At 41.8% G+C, this 27,680-nt stretch overlaps 2 protein-coding genes across 5 annotated transcripts in view; both read left to right on the top strand.

Moving 5' to 3' along the window:
• Positions 1-10,668, top strand: part of DNAH12 (dynein axonemal heavy chain 12) — a gene marked incomplete at both ends in the record, with an annotated part of 152,272 nt that extends 141,604 nt beyond the window's left edge. The window contains 5 exons of the mRNA XM_080926847.1: positions 3,205-3,409; positions 5,184-5,321; positions 6,054-6,145; positions 8,240-8,307; positions 10,478-10,668. Coding sequence (XP_080782973.1) covers positions 3,205-3,409; positions 5,184-5,321; positions 6,054-6,145; positions 8,240-8,307; positions 10,478-10,668 — 694 coding nt within the window. The remainder of the gene's footprint in view (positions 1-3,204; positions 3,410-5,183; positions 5,322-6,053; positions 6,146-8,239; positions 8,308-10,477) is intronic.
• Positions 10,669-11,876: 1,208 nt separating this feature from the next.
• On the top strand, positions 11,877-27,680 carry ASB14 (ankyrin repeat and SOCS box containing 14). 4 transcript variants are annotated; one of them, XM_080925849.1, is made up of 11 exons: positions 11,905-11,939; positions 12,318-12,367; positions 14,922-15,090; positions 15,391-15,446; positions 15,795-15,926; positions 16,015-16,173; positions 18,166-18,411; positions 23,839-24,010; positions 24,316-24,859; positions 26,278-26,431; positions 27,131-27,680. In XM_080925849.1, the coding sequence occupies exons 3-11, from the start codon at positions 14,996-14,998 to the stop codon at positions 27,307-27,309; spliced, it is 1,737 nt and encodes a 578-aa protein (XP_080781975.1). In that variant the 5' UTR covers positions 11,905-11,939; positions 12,318-12,367; positions 14,922-14,995; the 3' UTR covers positions 27,310-27,680. The 4 variants fall into 4 exon arrangements, with proteins under 4 accessions (XP_080781972.1, XP_080781974.1, XP_080781973.1 ...); XM_080925846.1 differs by lacking the exon at positions 12,318-12,367 and having other exon boundaries at positions 11,877-11,939; XM_080925847.1 differs by lacking the exon at positions 12,318-12,367 and having other exon boundaries at positions 11,883-11,939; positions 14,919-15,090.

The following is a 27,680-nucleotide window of genomic DNA, read 5'->3' as shown; positions in this document are numbered from 1 at the left end:
GTTATGAGCGCTTGCTGCTTTTCCAGCGGACCTGAATTCTGTTCCTAGCAACCTCATCAGACAGCTCACAACTACCTGTAACTCCAGCTCCACAATTTCCAACTCCCTCCTCTGGCCTCCATACACAGATACCAAACATGCACATAGTCAAAAAGAGAGATCTTAAAAACGAGACAGAGTGAACCCGGGCTGGGTCTATGTGTCCTTTCTGCCTGTTTCTGACTCTGGCATGTGCTTCCTTTCTCTGTGGCCCAGATTAGCCATCAATTAGCCATTAGACCTTGTTCATTTGTTGGTTGGTTGGTTTTTGAGACAAAGCATAGCCCAAGCTGACCTTAGACTTGCTACGTAGCTCACGCTGGCCTTGAACTGCTAAATCTTCTGCCTCCAGCTGAAGATGCTGAATTACAGGTGTGCAGTCCTGTGTTCGGCTCCCTTTTCTTGCTGAAGTTGATATGGTACACCATGCTGAATAAGTAGTTGCTCTGACTTCTATTGAAGTTTTCTGAATTCAATGTTGGATCAAGAAATAGAAAGTTGTTTTGTTATGAGTTTTCTGTAATATTTCCATGTTTATCTTGTTTTCTGGATGTATTAAAGTATATTAAAATAACATGGTGCTCTACTGAACTCTGGAATTTTTTAGGGGATGGAGTTTGTTTCCTTGCCTTTGTCTAGTGGGACTAGAGACTGGAACCTAAGGCCTCACAGATGCTAGCCAGATTCAGTCCTGCTGAGCAATTTCCAAGCATAGTTTAGTACTTCTTATAAAAATACAATAGTTATATATACACGATCTCTCAGCTAGTTGGGCTTCTTTATTCACTAAGGCATAATAATGATGTTTCAACTGTTGAGCCTGAGTAGAAAGCAGTGTTCGAAAATGTATAAATGAATGTGTAGTTTATACTTCGATACAGGGTTTCCATTTTGAGCCGGTATATAATACTCTTGTTTTGTTTTTATGAATGAAGGCCTTGCAATGTAGCACAGACTGTTCTTGCCCTCACTGTGTAGCCTAATCTGGCCCCAAACACAAATCCTGTCTAAGTCATTCACACACTGAGACCACAGTGTGCACTGCCATATCCTGTTTGCATACCTTTTTCAGCTGTTCCTATTTGTGTATTACCTGTAACATCACTTACCCAATGTTTTTCCTTGGGCGACTCTTTGCATTTACTGGGTCCTCCCAAATGTCCATAAATTCAAAGAAGCCCTTCTGAGGAGAGTTCAAATGGGATTTCTCCTCGCTGTAGGAAAAACCATCCTAGAGTTCATACAGCTTATTTAATGCAGCTACAAGCAAAAAACAAAGCTGGAGGCGTCACACGACCTAAACTCAATGTACCCTGTACACTGGTTATAAGGGAAACAGCATTAAGCAGTGGAACAGAAGACAGAGCTCAGAAAACAGAAACAGGCTTCTACAGTCAACAGGTGACCTGCTGCCAGTGACAATCAATGGGGGAGCTGTAGTGTCATCTGCAGTGCTGCTGGGGAAACTGAGGGGCACAGTGCAAAACAACTCAAGACTGATAAAGGCTCAACACAAGGCCTAAAAGCATGCTGGGGGTGTGGTTCCGTGGTAGGCCACAAGCCTAACAAGCGCAAGACCCTGAGTTCAGTCACCAGCACCACAAACAGACAGACAGACACACAACCGGGGACTATAAAACCACTGAAAGAAACCGCAGAGGAAAAGTATAGGATGTTAGTCTGGATAGTGACGTGATTTTTTTCTTTATAATTTGACTCCTCCCTCCCCCAGGGTTAGAGGGGAGGGCAAAGATAGACCAATAGAATTACCTGAAAATACAAAGGTTCTCCATATCAAAGGAAGGAACATATATAATCTATATAATCATATGGTGGGAGATTTACATATATATATGTTTATATATACATATATATGTTTATATATATATATGTATATATATATATATATATATATATAAAGCATATATAAAGAATCCACACAACTTACAAAAATAAGACAAACATAATTAATCAATGGGCAAGAGACTTGTCACACAACATACCTAAAGGCCAAGTATTAGAAGAAAGGCCATCAGCAGCACCTGTAAGAGATGCAAGTGAGAACCATAAAAGCCATTCCTCGCTCTCACAAGTACAGCAGTTACGGGAAAACAGCATGATGGGTCCTCCAAACAAACAAACAAACAAACAAACAAAATGGCCGTACCGCACAGCGGCCGCCATTTCCAGTATTTACCTAAAGGGTTTCAATCACCGCGTCAGAGCAAGGTCTGGACTCCTATGCTCCCTGCAGCAGTCTTCACAACACTGCAGTATTTATTCCTAAAGAGAACGGGGTTCTTTCATCCGCAGCAGCAGCGACAGAACTGAAGGACGCTTGCTAAGTGAAACGAGCCAGACCCAGAAGGATGGGCACTGCAAGCTCTCACTGTTTGTGGACAAGAGCAAAGAGTGCAGGGTGGTTATCCGAGGCTGGGAGATGGGAGGACCAGGGGATGGGGGTCAGGGTGTGCAGTCGGCTACACAGAAGGGAGAAGCTTGGGCTGTCACATCAGTCACACCGCAAGCCTAGTACACATAATAATTATGCACATGTTACATCTCAAGACCATAAAGCTGTAAGTTTCCAGTGTCCTCATGACATGTTATTTGCAGTAACATGTTAGTGAATTTAATATAATTTTGCAATTGTATTGATTATTGTAACACCACGTTACATTCCACAAACATATACAATTACAATTTATCAATATATAATTTTTAAGAGTAAAGTCAAAAGATAATTTGATATTGTTTGATACTAATATAAAATAATAAATAAAATAGTGTGTGACTGGTATTAGTCTATATTCTAAAGTGGTTTACCACTTATGGTGGTACACATCTCTAATCCCAGCACTCAAGAAGCAGAGACAGGTGGATTGCTGTGAGTTCAAGGCCAGTCTGGTCTTTATAGCCAACTCCAAGTCATCCAGGATTACATAGTAAGACCCTGACTCAAAAAAAAAAAATAGTATGTAATAGCTGAAATGAAAAAGATGCTTATTCAAATGGCACCTACAGTTAGCTCACAGACTACCTATGGAGAGTGCATAGCCATGCTTTGGGGAACATGCCCATAAGGCTACACCTGTCTCCTGCTGTCTCTTCTTTCATTGATACTTACTATCAAATATGTTGATGATGCAGTTTCTTTCATTGCAGTTTAATCAGAACTATACGTAATACTCTACGGGACCTCAAGAAGGCTATTAAAGGCGTAGTTGTGATGGACTCTGCATTGGAAGCGCTTTCGGGCAGCTTGCTTATTGGGAAGGTTCCAGAAATGTGGGCAAAACGGTCATACCCCAGTCTGAAGCCGCTTGGAAGTTACATCACAGATTTCCTGACCCGGCTGAAGTTTTTAGAGGTAAAGTACTAAGGAGATAGGTGATAAGTAGATGACAGGTAGGTAGATAGATAGATAGATAGATAGATAGATAGATATATAGATAGATAGATAGATAGATGATAGATTGATAGATAGATAGATATATGATAGATTGATTGATAGATAGATAGATAGATAGACAGATATCATTTTATACCTAAAATATATATTATTCAGGTGAAAATACTTATTCAAATATTGCCCAAAATAACCACATAGCACAATATAGACTTGTCATTGTTGAATAGAGAGATATTAGTAATCAACTGTGGTCATTTCAATGTCCCCAGGTTGAATGGAATATAATTATTAGTTTTCTGGTTATCTAACCATATTTATGAATATTATAAGATAAACACACTTTAAAGCACTAGGTAGAAAATGAACATTTACTTTAGTCAAACTCAAGTGACATTTATATTTATGAAAAGTCTAAGTCTGTGATTTCCAGACACTACTGTTTAATGTTACGTTGTGACTTTAATAATCAAGGCTTTATCAACATTCTCCTTTTTTCAAAATATCAGAACTTTTTCTTCTACCTTATCTCAAAAATGGGAGACGCTCTTTGAATCTCTCTTCCCAGGCTTCCCCAGCATGCACACATGCATATAAATACACATGTTCACACATGTGTGTGCACATACACAGAGATGGTCATATGTGTATGCACATACACATAGATGGTCACATGTGCACACATACACAGAGATGGTCACATGTGTGTGCACATACACAGAGATGTTCAGTGCACAGAAAAGTGTAAGGTAAGAAACTGGTTTTTTTCCTTGGCCCCACTGCTTTCTCATTTCAAGGTCTATGTTTACACAAAGGTACAACATGGGGAGAGTTTCAGGCATACTTTGAGAGTAGGATGCTTCCCAAAAGTTGTACCAAGTGCTTTTGCATCTTTGGCTTACCTTGTGTCACTTGCCACCATGAAGGATGATTGGCCAGATGTCAGTCATGTGTCCCACCCCAGTTGGTAGCCAGAGACCTGCCACCAGGAAAAGTGAGCCCAATGCGCAGCAGGACAGAGGGAGGCAGCACTATCTTCCCAGAGGCAGAGAAACAGCGCTTGCTCTGCACACACAGGACCAGCAGGTAGTCCTGGCTAATTAGAAAAAAAGAATTCCTGAGTAAAGGGCGCATTTAAAAATATTCTTTGGAGACAGGTTGTAGAGGATTTTGAATAGGAGACCAGGATGTTTGGTTTTACTTTGATGGGCTGCTGAAGAATTGTGCAAGATGACAAATCTGACGTAAACAGCATGGTCAGATGAGTTTCAGTAACATTGTTCAGATATCGAGCAGACAGGAGCAAGAGGACTGTGCATGCTGGTGCAAAAAGAAGGCTTAAGTCCTGATCCTGAGGGGCAGTGCACTTGCAGACAAGGAGACACCAGGGCTCCCGATCTGGAATAGCACAGGTTAAAGCTTCGGTCAGTGAGTAAAATTTCTAAAGATGGTGGCTCTTCATTGGGCTAAGACATACAATGAATACTCAGAATTGTGCCTTCTCTTCTGCAGGAGATTTGACTCCTTCAAATTAAATTTACTCAAATTAATGCTGAGACCATTTTGAATTTCCAAGAAAAATAACTAGAAGAAAAGGGAGGGGGGAGAACATTTGATGTCAGAGAAAGTTTTGTAATGAACTCGGGGGTTGGGGAGTTTCCTAGACAAAAGCAATAATTGTGTGTAGTGACACTTTTGTAAACATAGACATAACGAGTTCTGTTTTCCTTTAAAGGACTGGTTTACTTTGGGGAAACCCAGTGTGTTTTGGATCTCTGGTTTCTTTTTCACTCAAGCCTTTTTAACTGGAGCTATGCAGAATTATGCCAGAAAATATACCATCCCTATTGATTTACTTGGCTACGAATTTGAGGTATGAAAGGTCACTCCTTTAAGTAAACAGTGTGATATTAAATCAGTCACATATTTAAGCAAGAAGAATATGAAAAATTTACATGTTAAAGCCAAATATAATCAAATTACTTTTTTATTCTTTGTGTTTTATAAAATATGTAAATTTTTGTCTTGCTGTATCTAGAACCTTAATAATCTCAATACTTGGTACAAATAACCTAGCATTGTTCTTATGTTGACAAAAATTAATGTGGGGTACATTAAAACCTGATAAAATGCTTCAAAATAACTATTCAAGGCTGGTAGATAGCCCAGTTAGTAAAATGCTTGCCGCAGAAATATGAGCACGTGACTTCTGCTACCAGAACCCACGGGCAGTGACATGCATTTAACCCCAGGGCTACTGAGGCTCACAGGCCAGCCAACCAAAGGCAGATGGCTCCTGAAAAATGATACCCAAGGATGACCTCTGGCCTCCAGACACATGTACATCCATCCTCATGCACCTGCATGTGGACACCAATACACACCCTTGTATGCGCACTGGGCACACACACACACACACACACACACACACCGACAGCTATACAGTATTATATATTTTTATAGATTATGGCTGAAAAACTTTATAGTCTAACGAGTTTTTTAAAACATATCCTGACTATTCTGCCAGAGTTTTCTTCATAAGATGAAGGTATGTGGTGAACAGTATTATTAGCGTGGTTATTAATAGTAGTATTAATCTCTTCAGGTGATTCCTTTTGATGAGTCTACCTATCCACCAGAAGATGGCGTTTATATTCACGGATTGTATCTTGATGGAGCACGCTGGGACAGGATCAGGTTAGTACTGTGAGTGACAGGCCCTCTACCACCATAGGTGGACCACACTGTGGCAAAAAGCTCTCCTGCCTTCTGCAAACCAAAAGATCTCTTCTACAAGAAGTAATAGACCCTCAGACTCCTTACACAAGATCACTTTTGAGGCTGGGATGGCTAATGAGCAGTTGTTTTTTGGCCCTAACTCTAGAGGTCTCATTATTAGGAAAGTAAGTAGATGGAATTGTTCCACATCTACTTGGTAACAGCTCCCTTCCCTCTTTTCTGTGTGGGACTGAATCAATTCTAGACAGCCAACAGCTTAATAAGTTCCCATTTACAGAATAGAAGTCTGTTTACATTTGAGAGAAAAACAGAGAGAAAGAGAGAGAGAGAGAGAGAGAGAGAGAGAGAGAGAGGTTTCCAGCTTTGTTCTGAGACACATAAGAGGAAACCATTAAGCTTTTCTTGGTTTAAAATAAGTAGGGATAAAAAGGTAGGGCATTTTTTCCCTTGGAACCCTGGTCCTTAACAATTCATTTGTCCACACAATCTATTTTCAAAGGCAGGATTGGACTTTGCTCCCAAGTCTGTGAAAGATGGTGGTAGGAAAATTTGCTAATGAGAGAACAACATGGAAGGTCTACGGAGATCATTTCAAGACAGGGTAATGAAGAGACCTAGGTCTCCATGGGCTTGTAGTCATATCATAATGCAAAATGCGTCCAGTCCAACTCCAAAAGTCCCCATAGGCTCTCACAGTCTCAACACTGTAAGAGTCCACAGTTCAGAGGCTCTTCTGAGACTCATAGCGATCTCTTTAACTCCCTGTAAAATCCAAGAGCAGATCACATACTACCTACATACACTCTCACAGGACACGTTACTATTCCAAAGGTGGGCAAGGAGTGTGATGAGGAATTACTGAACCAAAGCAGGGGCTAAAACCAGCTCGGCACATTCCAAACTCTGCATCTCCAAATTCAAACACCATACCCAGATATACATACTTCACATCTCTCTCTCTTTTCTGATCTGTCTCTCTACCTGTGTCTGTATGTTTCTCTGTCTCTGTCTCAATGTCTCTGCTGTCTTTCCCTTTTTGTCTCTATCTCTGTCTATCTCTGTCTCTCTGTCTCTGTCTCTGTCTCTGTCTCTGTCTCTGTCTCTCTCTCTCTCTCTCTCTCTCTCTCTGTGTGTGTGTGTGTGTGTATGTGTGTGTGTGTGTTTTCCTCACTCGTGCTGGGAAAACACTGCTACTGGGTTATATTCCCCACAGAAGCACAGAAGTGTAGTCTAGGTTGGTCTTGAATTTAGTATTCCCCTGCCTCATCCTCTTAAGCATTGTCCTGCTGGTGTGCAGCTCCATGGCTGGTCTTACCGCCTCATCAACTGATTGCATTCTTCTTTGCCTTCTTATATTATTTAGTTTTCTTTAATTCCTTCCTAACAACAAGAACAACAGAAGATGCAGCGTATGGAGAAAAGAACCAGATTCTCTAGAGAGACAAACCTTTATTTTAAAGTTTATTTTATCTTGTTTTTATCTAGTTTATCAAAGTCTTAGTCAGTAGCCAAGAGGGAACTTGGACTCACAGTTGTCCCCATGGCTCAGCCTCTCCAGTACTGAGCTTATAGTGGGAGTCACCATGCCCAGATTACAGTTGAATATTGACCCTGTCAGGAATGACTATTCAGAGCCCTGAGCCTCCACTCTGCGACTGGACATGCCGTGCTGAGGGAAGATGGTAGCGCAGTGTCTGCCTCAGCAGCATGAACGCTGGCAGGTGTCGGTACTTGTTGACTGGTTGACACGCTCCATAATCTTCAGTGGTTTCTCTCAACTCTTCATGCCTCTTCCTCCCCCTTCCCTTGCCCCCTTCCCATCCTCCTCCTCTCTCTCTAAGTCCACTCTTCCCTCTGCATCTCTGGTCTTCCTCCTCTTCCTCTTCCTTTCCCCCCTTCCTCCTCTTCTTCTTTCTTCTTCTTCCCACCCCCCCATCTTTCCTCTGCATCTCTGGTCCTCTCTTACATTGAAGGCCAATGTCCAATTAGCAATCTTGTTCTAATGCGCAGATTTCAGAAGTAACTAGCAATGTCCATCGTTTCTCTTTGCAGTGGATTGCTTGCTGAACAACATCCCAAACTTTTGTTTGACCTGATGCCCATCATATGGATAAAACCAAGTAAATATGTTTAATACAGAGATTTAACAGTGACAGATATTGTTTCCCTTAATAAGTTTTTGCCCTCTTCATGGAAGCAAGGGGAGGGGGAGGTTGTGGGAGGAGGGAAAGGGGATAACATTTGAAATGTAGATACAGAGAATATCCAATAAGAAAATATTTAAAAATTCAAAAAAAATAAGTTTTTGCTCAAACCTTTTAGGATTAATTCAGTTTTGATTTATAAAATATGGGATATCTGTGCTGTAACTATTTTGTGGCGATTATATTATTTTGGAAGCATCGCTCTGCTTCCTTGTGCTCTCAGCCTGTATATGATATGCTTTTCGGGACTGGAGAGGCGGATCAGCAGTTAAGAGCGCTCCCCACTTTCCCAGAGGGCACAGTTTCCCGAACCCACATCTGACACTTGTAACTCTTAGCCCAGGGGATCTGAGACTCTCTCTGGCCTGCTGGTAGCTCCAGATAGAACTGATTTGACACCATATTCTGGCCTCAGTAGGCACAAGTTCACAATGGCACCCATACACACAGACACAGGCACATAAGACATAAAGTAAAAAATAACCATCTTTTTACTATACCACCTTGTTTACTCTGTTTTGTTTGTTTTACCCCCTAGAGGAGGTGCTTGCTTACCATCCTCATCTTTCTTTTCTTTTTTTAATTGTTTGTCTGTTTTGTTGGTTTGGGTTGGGTTTTGTTTGTTTGTGTGTTTCTCTATGAGGCTCTGACTACCCTAGAACTCTGTAGACCAGGCTTGCCTCAAACTCAGAGATCCATCTGACCCTGCCTCCCAAGTGCTGGGATTAAAGGCCCATCATTGTTTTTCTAAACGTTAACTACTAACAATAATAATGAGGCTCATTCATTTTTCTAACTTTTAAAAGTTATTTTTAGCTTTACCTTTTTGAAATGCTGTGATCAGACCTTACACCTCACACATAGGAGGCAAGTTCCCCACCACTGAGATACACCCAATTTTCTTATTTCTAAATAACTGGATAAACATATTCACAAACTACCTACTGTCACCACCCAACCTATGAAACATCTTTCCTATTAATGGGATTCAAGCGTGACAAGGGCAGCTTTCACTTAGAAAAACTCCTAACGCCTTACATCTGGCTTCTATGAATTGTACTTAGGGTGTGTTGTGAGTTTACAGGAGCTGGTATATTTTCCTCATTAGTAATCTGCTCCATCTAACTGACATGTTAAAGCTGGCTTGCAGATAGTGCTGGCTTCACACCTGCACGGACACTTGAACTTCTTGGCATTTGCTTTGTCTGTAATTCAAGATGTCCAGTGCTCTAAAGAGTCCTGTTAGAGTTCTAAGGAGTTTCTCCCTAATTCTCTCCTCTCACACACTATGTTTGACTTCTTCCTCTCCAACGTGTCACCTTTTCCTTCCCTCCATATTCTCTCTAGAGGTTTTTTATGTCTGCTAAGATATCAAAACTGTTTTTCTAAGATTTATTTTTATGGAACTGGAGAGATGGCTTAGCAGTTAAGAGCACTTGCTGCTCTTCCAGAGAACACAAATTATCTCTCCTGCACCCATGTTGGGTGGCTCACAACTGCCTGTGACTCCAGTTCCAGAGGGTCCAGTGACCTCTTCTGGCCTCTGTGGGAAACTAAACTTATGTCCACATACTTACATCCCCACACAAAGATACACACATATACACACAATTATTTTCACACACATATATTTCCACACAGAGACATATACACAATTATTTTAAGAGTCTCTTTTTTAATTATGTGCTTGTGTTTGTGTGCTATACGTTTACAGTGCTGTGGAAGTCAGAAATGGGCATCAATCATATCTCCTAGATGCAGAGTTACAGAAAGTGAGCTGCCAAATGTAGGTGCTGGGAACTGAACTGGGGTCTCTGGAACAGCAGGCAGTGTTTTAACCACTGAGCCATCACTCCAGTCCCATAAGAGAACAAAACTTTACAGTCAACTTCTGGTTTCTAGGCCTAGGCTCATATAAAAGTGCTTGTCTTGATATACCAACTGTTTATATTTAAACTTGAATCTCCCAAATGTCACACTCGAGATCTTGGCCATCCTATTACAAGGTGAACAATTGTTCTTTTAGACGCAGGCTGTTTTCTTTCTCTTTAATGAATATGTTTCTCTTCCTCTCTCTTTTTTCAAGGTATAAAGACTGAGATTGTGAACACAGATGCCTATATCTGTCCCCTGTATAAGACGAGTGAGCGTAAAGGAACTCTTTCAACTACAGGGCACTCTACCAACTTTGTCATTGCAATGCTGTTAAAGACAGACCAGCCTGCTCAGCACTGGGTCAAGCGTGGGGTGGCTTTGCTCTGTCAGTTGGATAACTAAGTTGGATGAGTTAACAAAGTGTCTGATCATTTTTTTTATTTTTCACTTACTTAAAAAAAAAATCGCAAACTGAATAGTGTGGTGTCATTCTTTGAACTCGCCTTTGCCACATTTGGTCTGATTAGCAAAGTCCTATAACCAGATTCCTGTGAGTTTAGTTGGACACCTTCAGACAGATGTGAAACAAAGTATATGAAAATCTTTTAGACTTCATTTAGTCTCTTAACGCTTGATGAAACAGAAAGGTTTGGCCTCAAGTATAACTGAGTTTATAGTAGGGGTATATTCCTCTCCTAGGGCTGACCGTCTTCAGTCATTGCACATGTTCCTCTCAGCTGCCTGAAGTCACTACACATGGGCACTCAAGTACTCAACAAGAAGTTAGACCCCAGAGAATCAAATAATCCTATTTTTAAAAATGGGGTACAGAGCTAAACAAAGAATTCTCAACTGAGGAATACCGAATGGCAGAAAAGCACCTAAAGAAATGCTCAACATCCTTAGTCATCAGGGAAATGCAAATCAAAACAACAAACCTGAGATTCCACCTCACACCAGTCAGAATGATAAAGATCAAAAACTCAGGTGACAGCAGATGCTGGCAAGGATGTGGAGAAAGAGGAACACTCCTCCAGTGTTGGTGGGACTGTAAACTGGTACAGTTAACTGTTCTAATGGTATTGGGATTTAACCTTGGGTCTCATGGTGCTGAGCAAGCACCCTGCCACTGAGCAGTGTAGCTCCAGCCCACTTTTTCTTTTGAGAACGGGTCTTACTAAGTTACTCAGTTACTTAGGCTAGCTATGAGCTCACCCTGTAGCCCAGACAGGTCAGAACAGGAATTTTCCTGCCTCAGCCTTTTTAGTAGCTGGGGTTGCAGGCCAGTACTGCTAGAGTTAGCAGTTAAGTAAACTTTTGATAATGCCATCAGAACTAAATTGTTGGTTCCTCTTAATTAAGAAATTCCATTTTCCAGTGGCTATCTCCCTAAGACTTAAGAACATGAATTCTTGTTCATGATCGACACTCAGCTTTCTATTTCCCAAAGAAGATAAAATTGTTTAAATTTGATGAATCTAGCAAAGAAGAAAAGAGGACACATTTCCAAACAGCAAAAACCCACATGAGAAAAACAAGGAGAACATGCCAGCCTGTCTTATGATCAAGTATTTATAGGAAGGCTATTTATAATAGTCACCAGAGGAAAGTGGAGATCCAGCTAAACCTGCAACATGGGAACTTCAGAGAAGCCCTAGAGGATATAAAAAAAGGTAAAAATTAGTCTTTGGAGCCTATTCTATATCAAAATGGTAGTGTTCTTTATAAATCATTTAGATTTTTGCCTGATACACAGGCTATTCTTAACTGCTGCTGTTCCTCTTCTTTGTAGGGTATTTATTCCCATAGCGCGGTCATGTTTGGTGTTTACTAGATAAAACAGAATTTTTAGCACAATATTTACTGTATATAGGAAAGATCATCTTTTGAGTACTATAACCATTGAGGAAAAACTCACCAGCTGTGTCTAAAATAAGCAATAAATACTTTCAACCTGGCAAAAATGACCCAGGCTTTTTTTTTTAAACTCTCTTTAAAAGTTTCATTTAATTCTTTACAAAAAGGGGGTTTTTCTGTTTATTGTTTTACAGTATTTACATACATTTTTGCTTTACATTTTGGAGTTATCAAGTAAATGGATGTTAGTATGTCATTTTCATATGTGCATGCCATTAGACTGTCCCCCGGCCCTCTGGCTGAGCCCTTCCTTCCCTATAGAGTTCTGCCTTTGACTCTCGTAACATATGTATCCATTGCTCTCCTCTCCTCTTCTTCCTCCTCTAAGACCATTTCCTCCACGGCCCCTTTCTACTTTTATGTAGCCTACGTGTGCATGTGTGTGTGTGACTCTATGTTTTTGTTTGCCTGTATGTATATGTGCATGAGTGTGTGCATGTGTGTGCACATGTGTATGTTAATATGTGTGTGTGCATGTGTGTATCACATGTGTCTTATGCATGCATGTATATGCTGTGCACATGTATGTATGTATGTGCTCCAGCATACACATGTGTGAAGGGAGAAGGCTGATGTGTGTGTACTCCTCTATTGTGCTCCACCTTATTTTAAACTTTTCTTCATTCTTGGCATTTTTATGAGTGCATATACCTATAAATGGTTGTCTATTTCCCCCAACATGTCCTCTTGCCAGCTTCATGTCAAGTCCCCTTGGCACTGTCCATACGTGTGTGTGTGTGTGTGTGTGTGTGTGTGTGTGTGTGTGTGTTTGGGGCGGGAGCAAGGCTATCCACTGGAGCACAGGAATCCTATTTGTAGTTACATCTTTTAAAAAACGATTTCTCCTCCCCTAGAAAATATCAGCTGCAATTGAGGGGTGGGACCTAGAAACCATCTGTTCCACCTCGGGTGGAGCTTGGTGGGTTTGCTCTGGTGCCGTGTCTTGCCGGTTACTATTGTGCCGTGTCTTGCCGGTTACTATTGTGCCGTGTCTTGCCGGTTACTATTGCTGCTGCGAGCTCTTGGTGTGGCACTATGAAAGCTAGCCAGCACGAATGGATTTTCCTAGTTAGTTTGAATTTTTTGTTATCGTTTGTTTTGTGTTTTTTTTTTTTTTTTTTTTTTTTTTTTTTTTTTTTTTTTTACTGCAGTGAAAGTCTGATTTTAGGGTCTTGTCCTGTAGTTGTCGTGAGTGAACAGAGTCAAGGCCAATAGCCTGTGTTCTTTTGGAGACCAAAGAAATTTGCCCCATTTTATTTTTTGATACCAGGTCCTTCACTGAACCCTGTGCTAATTCAGACTGGCTGACTAGGAAGCTCCAGGAATCTAGCTATCTCTAGTCTGTCCCCTGATGCCAGGGTTGGAGATGTGTGCTGCTACACAGCTTTTTACATGGGTGCTGGGATGCAAAGTTAGGTCCGTGTTTGTGTGCTAACTGAGCCATATCCTCAGCCCCACAAGGCAGCTTTAACATGGATTTTCCCGATGGCTAAGGAAGTTGATATAAACTGACTTTTCTTCTTGTTGTTCTCAACTGATCATTTTCATTTGGTTGGGTTTGGTTTGTAAATATTTTTATTTATTCTTTTTTAAAATTATGCATTTATCTTGATATCCATCTGCCACTCTTTCAGTCTCCCCTAGGACCTCCCCCTCTGCGTCCTTTCCCAGAACCTTCATCTCCTCTAGTTTATGGCTACCAAACCCCACCAGATCCAATCAGCCCTGCCCTTCCCCGTCCATGGATGTGGGACCGTCCCCTACAGCATGAGCAACCTACCAGAATCAACGTCTCTGAAAGAGAGTAACTTTCCCTTCCTCCACTGCAGCTATGCTGGCATTTAGACTGATTTCATTTTATGTGGATCATGTGCCCGTAATTACACATAGCTGCTATGCGCTGATGTGTAAAAGTTGTCATTAGACCCCTCTTCCTCATCTGCCAGCTCTTACGTCCTTGTAAGGGGAATGTTGACATATGGCCCGTCTATAGCTGAGCACTCACAGTTACTTACACTCCACGCTCCATCCCTCAGGAGTCTCTGTATTCACCGAGGAGCTTCTTGCCTAGCCAAGATTAGAGCAGCACATATTTATGGCCACAAACAGCATCCATTTAGTAAAACAGCATCGGGGTTCCCTCGAACGACCTATGTCCTCAAGCAGGTTGACCCAGATGACAGCACCAAGCATGAATTCCTTCCTGTGAGCGGGTATCACAGCCAATCAGAAAGTGGTTGGCTCTCACACTGCTGGGAACATCCTCTTAGACATGTCATTGTGATGTGCTGGATCCAACGCTGGATGAGGCCTTGATGTCTTTCCTCCTCCAGAAGCCGGTGTAGCGCCTCCTGCACTGTGGAGCCAGTATACCGGCCTTTTCAGTTCTCCTTGTGAGCGCTGTCTGCACACTTCACTGGCCACCAATTAGATAGATCATTTGAGGGGTTGGGTGTTTAATTTTTGTGGTTCTTTATATATTTTAGACACTAATCTCTGGAATATAGTTGGCAATGATTTATGACCCAAGTCTCATGTGAAAAGAAGATTTTCCTAAATAAGCTTTAAATAAATGTGTATGTACAGTAATGTATGCTGACTCAATGGTAATCCAGAAAACTCTTAAAAGTCATGGGAAATTTTCAAATGTATCTTTTGTTTTAAAATTTTGTATTTTATTCATTCATTAACCCTATCAACTTTCCAGTTTTCTAAATGCCACCTGTATTTTTAAGCAGTTGAAAAAAGCCTTTCACAACTGGGAAAGTATTTTGATCCCTTTGACTTGACAATAAACCCATCCAAGTTTCACATGGATCACCGCAGCAGTGGCGAGGACGCAGACACTGACTTTGATACTCAGCTCATCATCCAACAGAGTTTGCTGGATATTTACATGGATGAAAGGTGATGTCCCCATGTCCCCGCCCCTCTCTCTCCCCTACCCCGTGTGCTCATGCACAACTGCATGTATGTACATGGGCATGTAAGCGAGTTCACGAGTGGGTGCACTGGGGATCAAACCCAAGGTGCTGTGCGTGCTGGGCAAGCGTTCTAACGCTCAGCTGCTCACCCTCCTTTTAGCAAGTGACTCTATTAGGCCTCCTTGACACCTCGTACTGGAGCTCACCACCGAGCGCCTGCTGCTGCCTTAGGGTTTGATCAGAAACATTAGATTTATAATTGCCTTTTTTTTTATCTGTGCAGATCCCATTCCTTTTTGAGTGATGATTATAAGACAATAGTTGAAGCAATCGAGACAGTTAAGTACTCTTCCTATTCCGCATCCAGTCTGTGTTGGGATGCAGTACTGGTGGCACTGCATTTGGAGGATCAGGGAGAAAATACTTGAGGGTAACTTATCAAACAATGCCAGAGTTCCTGCACAGACAGAGCTGGGGTGCTCCTGGGCCTGGGTGGGGAGGAGTGCTGGGTACAGTTTCAGTGCCTGGCCTATGATGTTGAAACTTGCCTTTCATTTAAGATGGTGCTCGGATTCTGCTCTTTCTCGGATTCTGCTCTTTCTCGCTGGCTTTGGCGGGAGACTTCAGACGCAGTGCGGGCTCCTGTGCTCGCCAAATGTGAATCTGTTTTGCTTTCCTTGTTACTAGGTAAGGAAGACACATTGGCACACTTTGCCAAGTACAGTTCTGCCTTTGATGAAGCTAATGGGGATGGCTGGCTTCCTCTGCATAAGGCAGCAGTGCAGTTAAACAAGAACATCTTAGAAACAACCCTGAACGGTAAACGTCTCTTCACTCTTCTGGATGCTTCTAAGGAGTTGGTTTATTTCTGTGTCTTAACCTGTGTGGTGTGATGAATTTATTTCAGCTTCCAAACCTAGTATGTGGGAAAAACCCACCCGTAACGGTGAAACACCACTTTTTCTGGCTGTCAGCAGTAGCCTCTTGGAAAATGCCCATTTTCTCCTTCGCAATGGCTGCAGTCCAAATGCTAAGAACTTCGAAGGCAATTCTCCTCTTCTTGTAGGTAAGTGCACAGGTTGTCTTTGCCAAAGAGTCTCAGTCCCCTCCATGTCCACATGTTTTTCTTTAGGGACATTGACAATTTGGTCCCCATTGATCAGACACAGAAACCAGCTTGAAAATAGCTGGCTGTGGTGACTTTCACTTAAACCAAGCATTCTTGACTTTGAGGCCAGTCTGAGTCACATAGTGAGTTAAAAGCTAGCATAGATTTTCCCTAGGGAAATTAGGGAATGCTAATCTGGCCCTTTAACCCAGCACAAATGCAGTTCTTCTCAGCAGCGCTGCCCACTGTCTCACTGGGCTCTGTCTGAGTCTTTCCATTCAGAGAAAACCAACACTGAGCCCGAGAGCCTCTTCTGAGGCGCACAGCCACAGAGCGGTACCTCACAGGATGCACAAGACCCGGGGGTCAGTTCAGCCCTCCCGAAACCTCGGGTGTCTGTGTGATAACAGTAAACCTCACATGTTAAAAACAAGCACACATTAACCTCTGAAGGCTCTCACCGTGATGGTGGGAACTCTGCCTCTGACGGTGGCGCTCGCACGTCCAGGCCTGCGCCCGTTTTGTTTGTTTTGGTTGCTGCTAACTGCATAGTCGTTTTAATCCCAAAGAACCTCAAGGAGTATTGTGTATTCCACACTTTGGAAACCAGGTCCAAACCCTCACTTCCTGTGTGCTGTTAGGTTTTCCTACTCAGCAGCTACAAGTGTCTTAAGACTCAGGGCTAGCATGTAGAGTCTCATTAAAAAGATACAGTTCACTTTTATAAAAGATGGTTTAGAGAAACAATTCCAAAAATAGAATTAACATGTAAATGAAACTTGTCGCCGCTTCTCTATGTCACAGGTGAAAGAGCAACGTCAAGTTTAGGCTTGCCTTTGCAGGTCCGTCCTTCTGAAGTGTTATGAGGTGGTTCACATGCGTTTCTTTTCCATTTTATAATAGTTTTACATTTATTTACTCAGTGTCTGTGGGGGTGTTGGAGGTACACGTGCCATGGCACATGTGTGGAGGTCATACGACAACTTGAGGAAATTGGTTCTCTCCTGCCATGCGTGGCCCGGGGTGGGAGGCAGTTTGTCAGACTTGGCAGCAAGTGCCCAGGCTGCCTCACTGGCCCTCTTTTCTTTCATTCTTAGAAAAATAAAAAAAGTTAGCATAGATTATTTCCACATAACACTGGGTGTCCTGTAACATTTCTCTACAGTGAAAGGCTTTATACTGTGTGACATATCTTTAGGTGGTGGACACAGGGTCACTTCGTATATTTACCCTCCTTATGACTTTTTCACATGAGTCTAATGTATTTCTGTCCTGTTCATTCCCTCTTACCCTCTCCTGCCCCACTCCTCCAACCCCCTCCCTCTTTTCAGATACCCCCACCTTGTGTCCTTGTTTTTGATGATCCAATGAATTTTATTGGGGTTGCTTAAAGAAATTCAGGTGAGAGTGTGTTTGCAGGATCGTGGACAACTTACTAATGAGGAAATGTCTCTCAATCCTCCTGTAACCATTAACTGCCCAGGGGTCCTAGAGAGGGGTGGAGCTTGTGAGCCTCTCCCCTAAGCTCCTATTTTCTTAAGAAAATAAAAGATAATAACTTGAACTTAGTCTCTCACAGCTTACAGAAAACACACATCCCACTGATACAAAACTGCTAGCACCATTTTGTATCTGTGTCATTTTAAAATGTGCTTCCTAAACTCAGAATTCTGGGGCATGGGGGAGAGGGAGAGAGTTCCTTGAGATGCTGAGAGGCAGACCTATGTGCAGTAGTGGTACATGCCTTATACCAGAACTTGGGAGGCAGAGGCAGACAGATCTCTGTGAGTTTGAAGCCAGTCTGGTCTAGAAATCGAATCCAGGACAAGCATCACTACTGTGCAGAGAAATCAAGTCTCAAAAACCCAAAAACCAAAAAGAAGCTCAAAGGCACCAGCGAATACGACACTTAACTCGAGTTGTCGTGACATCCCCCTCACCCTTCCCCAGCTGTCCTGAAAGACTCCTTCGACATGGCCACCTTGCTGATCAGCCACGGAGCGGATGTCAATCTTCGATGTGCCAATGAGAGGACAGTTCTCCATGAAGCTGCCAAGCTAGGCAGCCAGGACATGGTGAAGCTGATGCTGAACTCTGGAGCATACCCGGATGCACGGAGCGCCTACGGATTCACACCTCTTGCCCTCGCTGCTCAGGGCGGACACACTGGCATCATGCAACTATTACTGCAGAAAGGCAAGGCTTACCCAATGGCTGGTTACAGGGGTACTGAGATCCAAGGGTAGGGCTTTAGGGGGTCCTTATTGTTTTTAATAATTCTGTGTGTGTGTGTGTGTGTGTGTGTGTGTGTGTGTATTGCCTGCAGCTATGTCTATTCACCATGTGCATGTGAAGTCCACAGACCAATGAAACAGATGCCCTGGAACTAGAGTTTCAGTTGTGAGCTGTCATGTGGATACTGGGAAGTGAAGCCAGGACCTCTGGAAGAGCAGCCGGTGCTCTTTTTTTTTTTTTTTTTTAATTGAACAACTTTATTTTAAAAAACAAAGATAAATGTACAGATTTTAAGCATTTTTGCATAAAAGTATACAAATACATTTTGTCAGTGCTTGGTTTTTTTTAAAGGTTGATAGTGTGCATTAAGATCTTACTAGTTACAATGAGCATAAAGTACATGTAAAACAGGATGTAACCTGGAATTAGTCAACGTTTTCTTGGTGTGTAAAGTTTAAGCATAATGTTTTTTTTTCTTGAACTTCATATAGTCTGTGAGTTGTTTCTGGGGTGTTCAGAGCTTTCTGGGGTTAGTATCCAATTATCAGTGACTGCATATTATGTCTGTTCTTTTGTTACTGGGTTATCTCACTCAGGATGACATTCTCTAGAATTCTTAAGAATTTCATAAAGTCATTGTTCTGATAACTGAGTAGTACTCCATTGTGTAAATGTACCACAATTTTTGTATCCATTCATCTACTGAAGGACATCTGGGTTCTTTCCAGCTTCTGGCTATTATAAATAGAGCTGCTATGAACATTGCGGTGCATGTGTCTTTGTTGTATGTTGGAGTTTCTCTGGGGTATATGCCCAGAAGTGGAATAACTAGGTCATCAGGTAGTACTATGTCCAGTTTTCTGAGGAATCGCCAGACTGATTTCCAGAGTGGTTGTACCAGTTTACAACCCCACCAACAGAGGAAAAGTGTTCCTCTTTCTCCACAACCTCACCAACATCTGCTGTCATCTGAATTTTTGATCTTAGCCATTCTGACTGGTGTGAGGTGGAATATCAGAGTTGTTTTGATTTGCATTTCCCTGATGACTAAGGATGTCAAGCACTTCCTAAGATGCTTCTCAGCCATTCTATATTCTTCAATTGAGAACTTTTTGTTTAGCTCTGTACCCCATTTTTTAAATAGGGTTGTTTGATTCTCTGGTGTCTAACTTCTTGAGTTCTTTGTATACCTTGGATATTAGGCCTCTATCTGATGTGGGGTTGGTAAAGATCTTTTCCCACTCTGTTGGCTGCTGTTTTGTTTTCTTGACAGTGTCCTTAGCCTTACAGAAACTTTGCAATCTCATTAAGTCCCATTTGTCAATCTTTGACCTTAGAGCACAAGCCATTGGTGTTCTGTTCAGAAAATTTTCTCCTGTGCCTATGTGTTCTAAGGTTTTCCTTACTTTCTCATCTAATAGTTTCAGTGTATCTGGTTTATTGTGGAGATCTTTGATCCACTTGCACTTGAGCTTTGTACAAGGAGATAAGAAAGGGTCTATTTTCATTCTTCTGCATGCTGAGTGCCAGTTGAACCAACACCATTTGTTGAAGAGGCTGTCCTTTTTCCATTGAATGTTTACAGCTCCTTTGTCAAAAATCAAGTGACCATATATGTGAGACAGCCAGCGCTCTTAATAACCACTGAGCCATCTCTCCAGACTCCCCAAGCGTTCCTCTTGGTGGGTATTTCAAAATAATAGAAGTTAGCATTTTATTCAGGTCAGTGTTGGAGAAAATTGTGTGTGGATGTTGACTATTAAAATATCCTCAACTCATCATGGAGACAGAATTTCTTGTGACCCAATTTTACTGAAATTATGAGGCTGCAGATGACCTTTGCCCGATACTCCCTCATCTACTAAAAAGGTTTTATACTGTTGTGTTGGTTGTCTGCTATCCCTCTCCCTCCCTCCCTCCTTCCCTCCCTCTCCCTCCCTCTCTCCCTCTATCTCTCTCTCTTTCTCTGTTTGCCTCAGCCCCAGTAGACAATAGCTGTTCACAGCTCCTACAAAAACCAAATCTCTCATGGCTACCTTGCTAAACATCAAGTTGCTAAGATTACATCAAATTCCTCCTGACTTCTTTGCTTTGAGTTCTCATCCTCTGCTGATGTACGACCAAACTCCAAGGGACGGGAAGGACAATTCATGCTTCCTGAGTACTTTGTATCTGATAGGCAGTTAGGGGTTTGTGGTGCTACTGTAGTACTAGGGAAATGTTAGTGACCCCCCCCCCAAAAAAATTAATCCACACAGGAGCCGATCTGATATAACTCACAGCGGGGTCTTTATTCTATTCGAGCTAGCTCACTCCCCAGCATGCACTACCTTGATTGGTTTGGGGGTGGAGGGAACCCTGAATGTCCCTGGAGCAAGGCTTTATAGTAAACAGCAAGCAGGGAATATGGTGCAAGCATCTAATTGGCAGGTACTGCAGCCTTTAACACAATTGGCTGGTGCTGGGAGTCATATCATAAATGTAACTTCTCCTCCCCTCTGCATTGGTGGTCATTAGGCAGGGGGTGGGTTTGTAACCAGGGAGTGCAGGTTTGTTGGAGGAATAACCTGGAGGCACTGGTCTTGTTGGGGATTAGCCTAGAGACTGGAGCTAGGCTCAGGTTTTGATGGGGGCAACTTGGAAACTAATGCCAGATACCAGACTGTTAGTTTACCGGAGTTCAGACTTAGGTCAGGTTCTCTAAAATGGAGTCTGAACTTAAAAGATTTGGCCTCTCACTACATGCAGTCCTTTAAACATGTGGTTCCATTAAGCTCATCCTGAGCTTGAGGAATCAGGGTAAAGATTGTACCAACTGCCTCGCTTCTTCCAATAACCCCAGTCCCTTACAGCAGCACTGTGTTATAGTGATGACCATTCTAGGCTGTGGCTTAACTGGCAGGGACACTAAGCTCAGAAAACATAGATCGTTGAGAGCATCATTAACCTGCCCAATGAAACAGTGTATCCATAGCTTTTTTTTCCAAATCAGCTACCTTATATACAGATTTAATGAAAACCCAACAATGTAATTATCTTCTTTTTTCTCCTCATGTCCTGAAGCTTTATTTTTTTAGTAATATGTAGTCCAGGTCTGCAATACCTGACAGAGTCTCCTATACTACAGATCAGTACTGTACTTTGTACACTTACGTCTTTTCTATACAGGAAGCATATCTCCAACAAATGCTGTTGAAGTTTAGCATGATGCCTGACACGTGATCTAATAGATGTCTAATGTTATTCACTAGAAAATCAAAATGTAAACATGAGCTCTGTCATCTTTGAGGAAAGGGGTCTCTGTGTCTCTCGTGTTTTTAGGGAGTTTAAACCAAAGTCTTCTGTATTCTAAGCAAGAACTCTAATAATAAACTACATCCCTAGCCTAAGAGTAATCCTTTGATTAGGATCACTGACTTAGATACAGGGATGGAGGGAAGGTAACATATCTTTTAATAAATAAATAACCTTTTAACCTAGCACTTGCTGGTTGAGCAAGTTGAGCACTAATTTGCCAGTGAGCCAGGATTTGAAGCTGTAAATCACACTGATTCTAAGTCACATTGCGTTGCCACCCTGTGTGGCCACAGCAGCTATATTAAAGGTGTGGTAGCACCATCTTTAATCCCAGCACTTGGAAGGCAGCGGCAGGGAGATCTCTGTGAGTTCAAGGCCAACCTTGTCTACAGAACTAGTTCCAGGATAGCCAGGGCTGTTACACAGAAAAACCCTGTCTCAGAAAAAAAAAAAAAAAAAAAAAAAAAAAAAAAAAAAGTAAGCTTAGGTCTGGAGACGTGCACACAAATATTAATTACCTTGCTTGTCTACTGGCTGTGTGCCTTTGGGGAACTTAACCCAGAAAACTGGAGTTGCTTCACCTTTAAGTGAGAGTATTAGAACCTATTTCTGAGTTGGTTGTGAAGTTTAGAAATTCTTTTTTTTTTTTTTTATCTTTGATTTTGAGACAGGGTCTCTCTACGTACCTCATGCTCCAGGAGCTTTCTATATAGACCAGGTTGGCCCCAGACCCAGAGATCCACGTCTCTGCTTCCCAATACCTGGCTAAGATTTTCTTTTTAATCACATGCATCTCTGTGTGTGTGTGTGTGTGTGTGTGTGTGTGTGTGTGTGTGTGTTCCATGAGTGTATAAGTGTCAAAGAAGACTAGAAAGATGGCACTGGACCCCCCACAGCTGGGATTAAAGGTGGTTGTGAGCCACCCAACCTGGGCACTGAAAACTTAATTCCGGTCTCCTGGAAGAGCAGCAAGCACTTTTAACCAGAGCCGTATCTCAAGTTTAGGAATTTTTGCAGAGATAAAGGGACTAGGATGCAGTGAACATTAAAAACCGTTCACTAGATTGCCTAGTACATTCTAGGAATGAGGATCTTGTGCAGTTTTGTGATAGGGAATCTGTTAAATTAACGGTACATCCTCCATTGTGCTGTAAAGATGCTCAGGATGCTGTTTCACTGAGACATCAATGCAAACATCTTCACCTACCAGCTCCCTCCTAGTTACTGCCCTAGATCTGGAGGACACTTTCCCTACAAAGACAATCATGGGTAAACTTATCCTTGTAGCGATCAAAGTTAGGGCTGGAGAGATGGCGCCACAGTTACCAGCAATTGTTGCTCTTCCAGATGACCAGGATTTGGTTCCTAGTCACAACCATCAGTATCCAGTTCCAGATTTGATGCCCTCTTCAGACCTCTGTGAGCACCACGTGTGCATGGGATACACACACATGAAGAGGAACATGCATATGCATAAATATCAAATAAAACAATTAGCACCTGTTACAGTAAAGCACTAAGAACCAATGATGATATAAATATAAACTATGTGCTCCCTTTTCTCAAGTGTTATCTATATAAACTAGTTGTGGAAGAAAACCATGGGATAAAAGTAGTTTCTACACAATGGTTCAGCTGGCTGTCATAGTAGTTTAATGTCTTTTGGCATTTGGAACTCAGTAGAAATACTTAGTGAGAGACAGCTTTCTCTCTAGGCTCTTACAAAAGCCACCCTAACCCATCACACTTGCATAGAGAGCAGAACCAATAAGCAACTATACTTGCCATGCCTTCTAAAAGCACTTTGATGACAGAGGGCATTTGTTAATTTTAATAGAGACTGTTCATAGTAAAAGACCCTAAGTTTTCCTAGCTAAAGTTGAGAGCGGATTGAGTTACTGATGGTTGTGAACCACCATGTGGTTACTGGGAACCAAAACCTGGTCCTCTGGAAGAGCAACAATTGCTCTTAACTGCTGAGCCCTCTCTCCACCCCCTAACTGCTTTTCAGCAGAGGTAGTGGTACATTATTAAGTGTTAAGCAATACAGTGAAAAGAGAATTTTTGCCTAACGAGACGTCGTCTTTTCAGGAGCTGATGTTCACAGTCAGGCCTCTGACTCTTCCTCCATTTTACTTGAAGCTGTCAGAGGAGGGAATCCAGATTCTGTGAGTCTCTTGCTGGAGTATGGAGCTGATGCCAACATTCCTAAATGCTCAGGCCACCTGCCCATTCACGTGGCAGCTGACAAAGGCCACTTCTTGTAAGTTCAATTCTGTAACTGTAATAACAGAAAACTGTAATAACTAGTTTTTTTTTTAAGACCTGCTTGGGAAATATGGAAAAACTTGGGTCTCCGATGACTGAGCTAATTCGGTTTTCTACCTAAAGAGTGGTTCTACTAAATCTTGACATCTGAGTTTATTGATGAATGGAACTCCCACTTCTGTTAGGGGTCTTAAATGCTGCCCGATTAAACATATAGCATTCAGTGTATGGATAACAGGATCATAAACAGGTTAAGTCTGCATTGTAAAACCTAAAGTGCATGCTGAAATTCTTTCTCAGAGCTCTAAAGGTATTGGTCCCAGTCACGGATATTGCAGCCATCAAGATGAGTGGGATCAGTCCAGTTCACTGCGCAGCAGCTGGGGCGCACCCCCAATGCCTGGAGCTTCTCATTCGGGCTGGATTTGATGTGAATTTCATGCTGGATCAGAGAATCCGTAAACATTATGATGATCAAAGGAAGTCGGCCTTGTATTTTGCTGTTTCAAATGGTGACCTCTCTTCTGTTAAGCTGCTTCTGAGTGCTGGAGCTCTACCCAATCAAGACCCAGTCAACTGCCTACAGATAGCTCTCAGGATGGGCAACTATGAGCTCATAAGTCTATTACTGAGGCATGGGGCCAACGTCAATTACTTCTGCCGAGTTAACCCTTTGCATTTCCCATCAGCGCTTCAATACACATTGAAAGATGAAGTCATGCTCAGGATGCTGTTGAATTATGGCTATGACACTGAGCGATGTTTTGACTGTCCTCATGGGGAAAGGGTTCATCGTTTTTGTTCTTTTGAAGGCTGGACATCTACAGTTATTAAAGATACTATGGTAAGCCCACAGTACTGGCAGTATTCCCTAAGCATTACCTTCTAGAACTGTAACAATAGACATGATGTGTTTAGAAGATCTGACACCATAAAATAAACCCAACAGTGGGAAGATGTAAGAAGTACAGAAACAATTCAGAGGAGAAAGTGACTTCAGTTGTCACTATGAGAATGTTTCACAAGTTCAACCCAAAAACAAGGCTTTAAAGACTTAGCTGAAGTGTTTCTAAGCTCCCCATACCTGTGATCACTAGGCTTCTTTGGTTATCTCCTTTAGCTCTCAGATCTGATCACCCCATCTCCTCTGGCCATCCTTCTGATGAGCAGAGACCCCCCACAACAGCCTCTTCACTTTGCCGTACCTCCTCCGCCATCTTCCTCAGCTTCAACTTTTTCCAGGGCTTTTTAACAGGATGATCAATGGGAGACTTTGAAACAGTTAAATGAAGTGAAATGTTTCAGGTAATCAGGGAAGGAGTTACTTTGTGCACTGATTTGGCATTTAAACATACACTGTCTGGTATTATTTTCTAAACAGTTCATATAGTATGACTTCAATTCTCATTTGGGCATTTTGTCTAAGGGCACATAAATTATTTAAAGACAGAAATTGTCCTATTTGTCAAGCATCAGGATCCAATCTAGGTTATAAATAATAAAAATGCAGAAGGATAATAAAAGCTGTAATAAAGTGACATCTGGGCTGGGAGGCACACGTGGGCCCAGCTCCTCAGGAGCCATTACTTGAGGCCAGTCTGAGCAACACAATAAGACTCTATCACAAAAAAAAAAAAAAAAAAAAAAAAAACAAAAACAGGGTTAGCAAAATGGTTCATTGAGTTAAGGTACTTGATACTAAGCCTAATGACTTGAGTTTGATCCCTGGAACCCATGATGGAAGGAGATAACCAACCCTGTACCATTGTACTCTGACCTCAAAACATGCCCATGCATGAACACACAAAAACACATTAAACAAATGTTCTTTAAAAAGATAAAGTGTTTAATTATCTTCTCCTACAGAACCAGAAGTAATCTTCCAAGCAGAGTGTCATAGCTTCGTGTTTAACAGGAGAAACACACTCACTCATACATGCTGGCTGGCCATAAGTCAGCCCATTGTCTTGCTTTTTTTTTTTTTTTTTAAGGATATCTGGGTATCTTCTCGGACCCCCCATTCACTCTGATGGCTAGAGCTGCCAAAAGGCCACAGCTAGTGGCAAGGCAATCTTGGTTGTAGAAAGCCAATCGACAAACATACAGAACAATCTGCCACTCACTGCCTTGTGTGGGGTTCTGAGGCCACACTGAACTCAGGCGAAAGAGCTTAGCTCATGAGAGTTCACACTCTTCATTACTCTGCCCAACCACAATGCTCAATGCTGACTTTCATTTGCTTTCTGCTTGTTTTCCTCACAGTTTTGCGAAGTCATAACTTTGTCATGGCTACAGCATCTCTCTGGAAAAGTTGTTCGTGTGATGCTTGATTATGTTGATCGAGTTCAAATCTGTTCAAAATTGAAAGCTGTGCTCAAAAAACAAAAGCTCTGGCCAGAAATACATTTTATCCTGAGTAAGTATGGTTCTTATAGAGAATTCTTACCAAAACTCTAATTGTGTTTTTATTTTATTTTTAGAACACTTCTGATTAGAAGGTTGACCTAAAAGAGAATAAAGAAATATCATTCCTTTAAAGTGGTGCATTCATAACCACAATTAAGGTGTGCTTGTCATCACTACTTCCTCCCAGCAAAGCAAAGCAAAAAACTTTGTGGGTAGGTAACACTTGTTCCCAGTCCACTTAACCTATGGCTGTGGAGCAGCTCACACCAGGAACTGCAAGTTATAAACAGCAAGAGCGAGAGGAAAAGCTAAGCTCTAACCTGGTAGCATATCAATTGATGCTCTTCATATGGATTTTTTCACAGATAAAATTAAGATTTTTTTTTTATATCTCGTTTCTCCTGGGGTGATCTTTGAACTCTCAACCAATCCCAAGAGACAGGATTCGGAATCTGATATTTAAGTAGTTGAAGGATGTGAGTCTCACAAGTCAGACTCAACAACTGATGTAGTTCTGAAACTGTCTACATAGGCCATGATGAGGACTGAAGAGCTGTTTCCTACAGACAGGGATGCCAAATATAAACCTTGTTAACAAAGATATCAAATAAATTTGCCAACTAAACCCTCAGGTCAACAAAACAAAACAAAAAACAAAAACAATCAAACAAACAAAAAACCCCCAAGCAATCCTCTCTTCTTATTTTAGCGAACCCCCGTTCTCTACAACATTTGTGCCGCCTTAAGATCCGGAAGTGTATGGGACGGTTACGTTTGCGCTGCCCTGTCTTCATGTCATTTCTTCCGCTGCCCAATCTCTTAAAAGCTTACATCCTTTACAAAGAATATGACCTTTATGGAAAAGAAAGTTCTACAGGAACATGGTAACTGAGCTCTTCTGGAGGGAAAAGGTATAATCTGCAGCATTATTTTAAAACAATTTTCTTGTTGTGAATGACCTTTTCTTGACTCAGTAATTAAAACCTCAGTGTAGACTACATTGTTTCAAAGGCCGTTCTGTTGATCAGGGGTTTCAGAAACCTTTCAAATAACATTATTTGAATTATTATTAAAAACAAATAATCATTGTTCTTGAGTGCACATCATAACTCAGTGAGATACTACTACTGAAGACATCACACACTCTGGTTGCAGGACACAGAGAACTGAAGAAATAAGCTGCAAGTCTCCTCCTAGCTGGCTAGTTTTTCTAGTAGTGGAAGTCGTTTTGCAGACATGGGGGGGGGGGGACTCATCAC

This window comes from Micromys minutus (genome assembly GCF_963924665.1).
Source record: "Micromys minutus genome assembly, chromosome: 12".
In the NCBI taxonomy this organism is placed as follows: Eukaryota; Metazoa; Chordata; class Mammalia; order Rodentia; family Muridae; genus Micromys; species Micromys minutus.
Note: the sequence above shows the minus strand (reverse complement) of the source record. Positions and strands in the feature narration are given on the sequence as shown.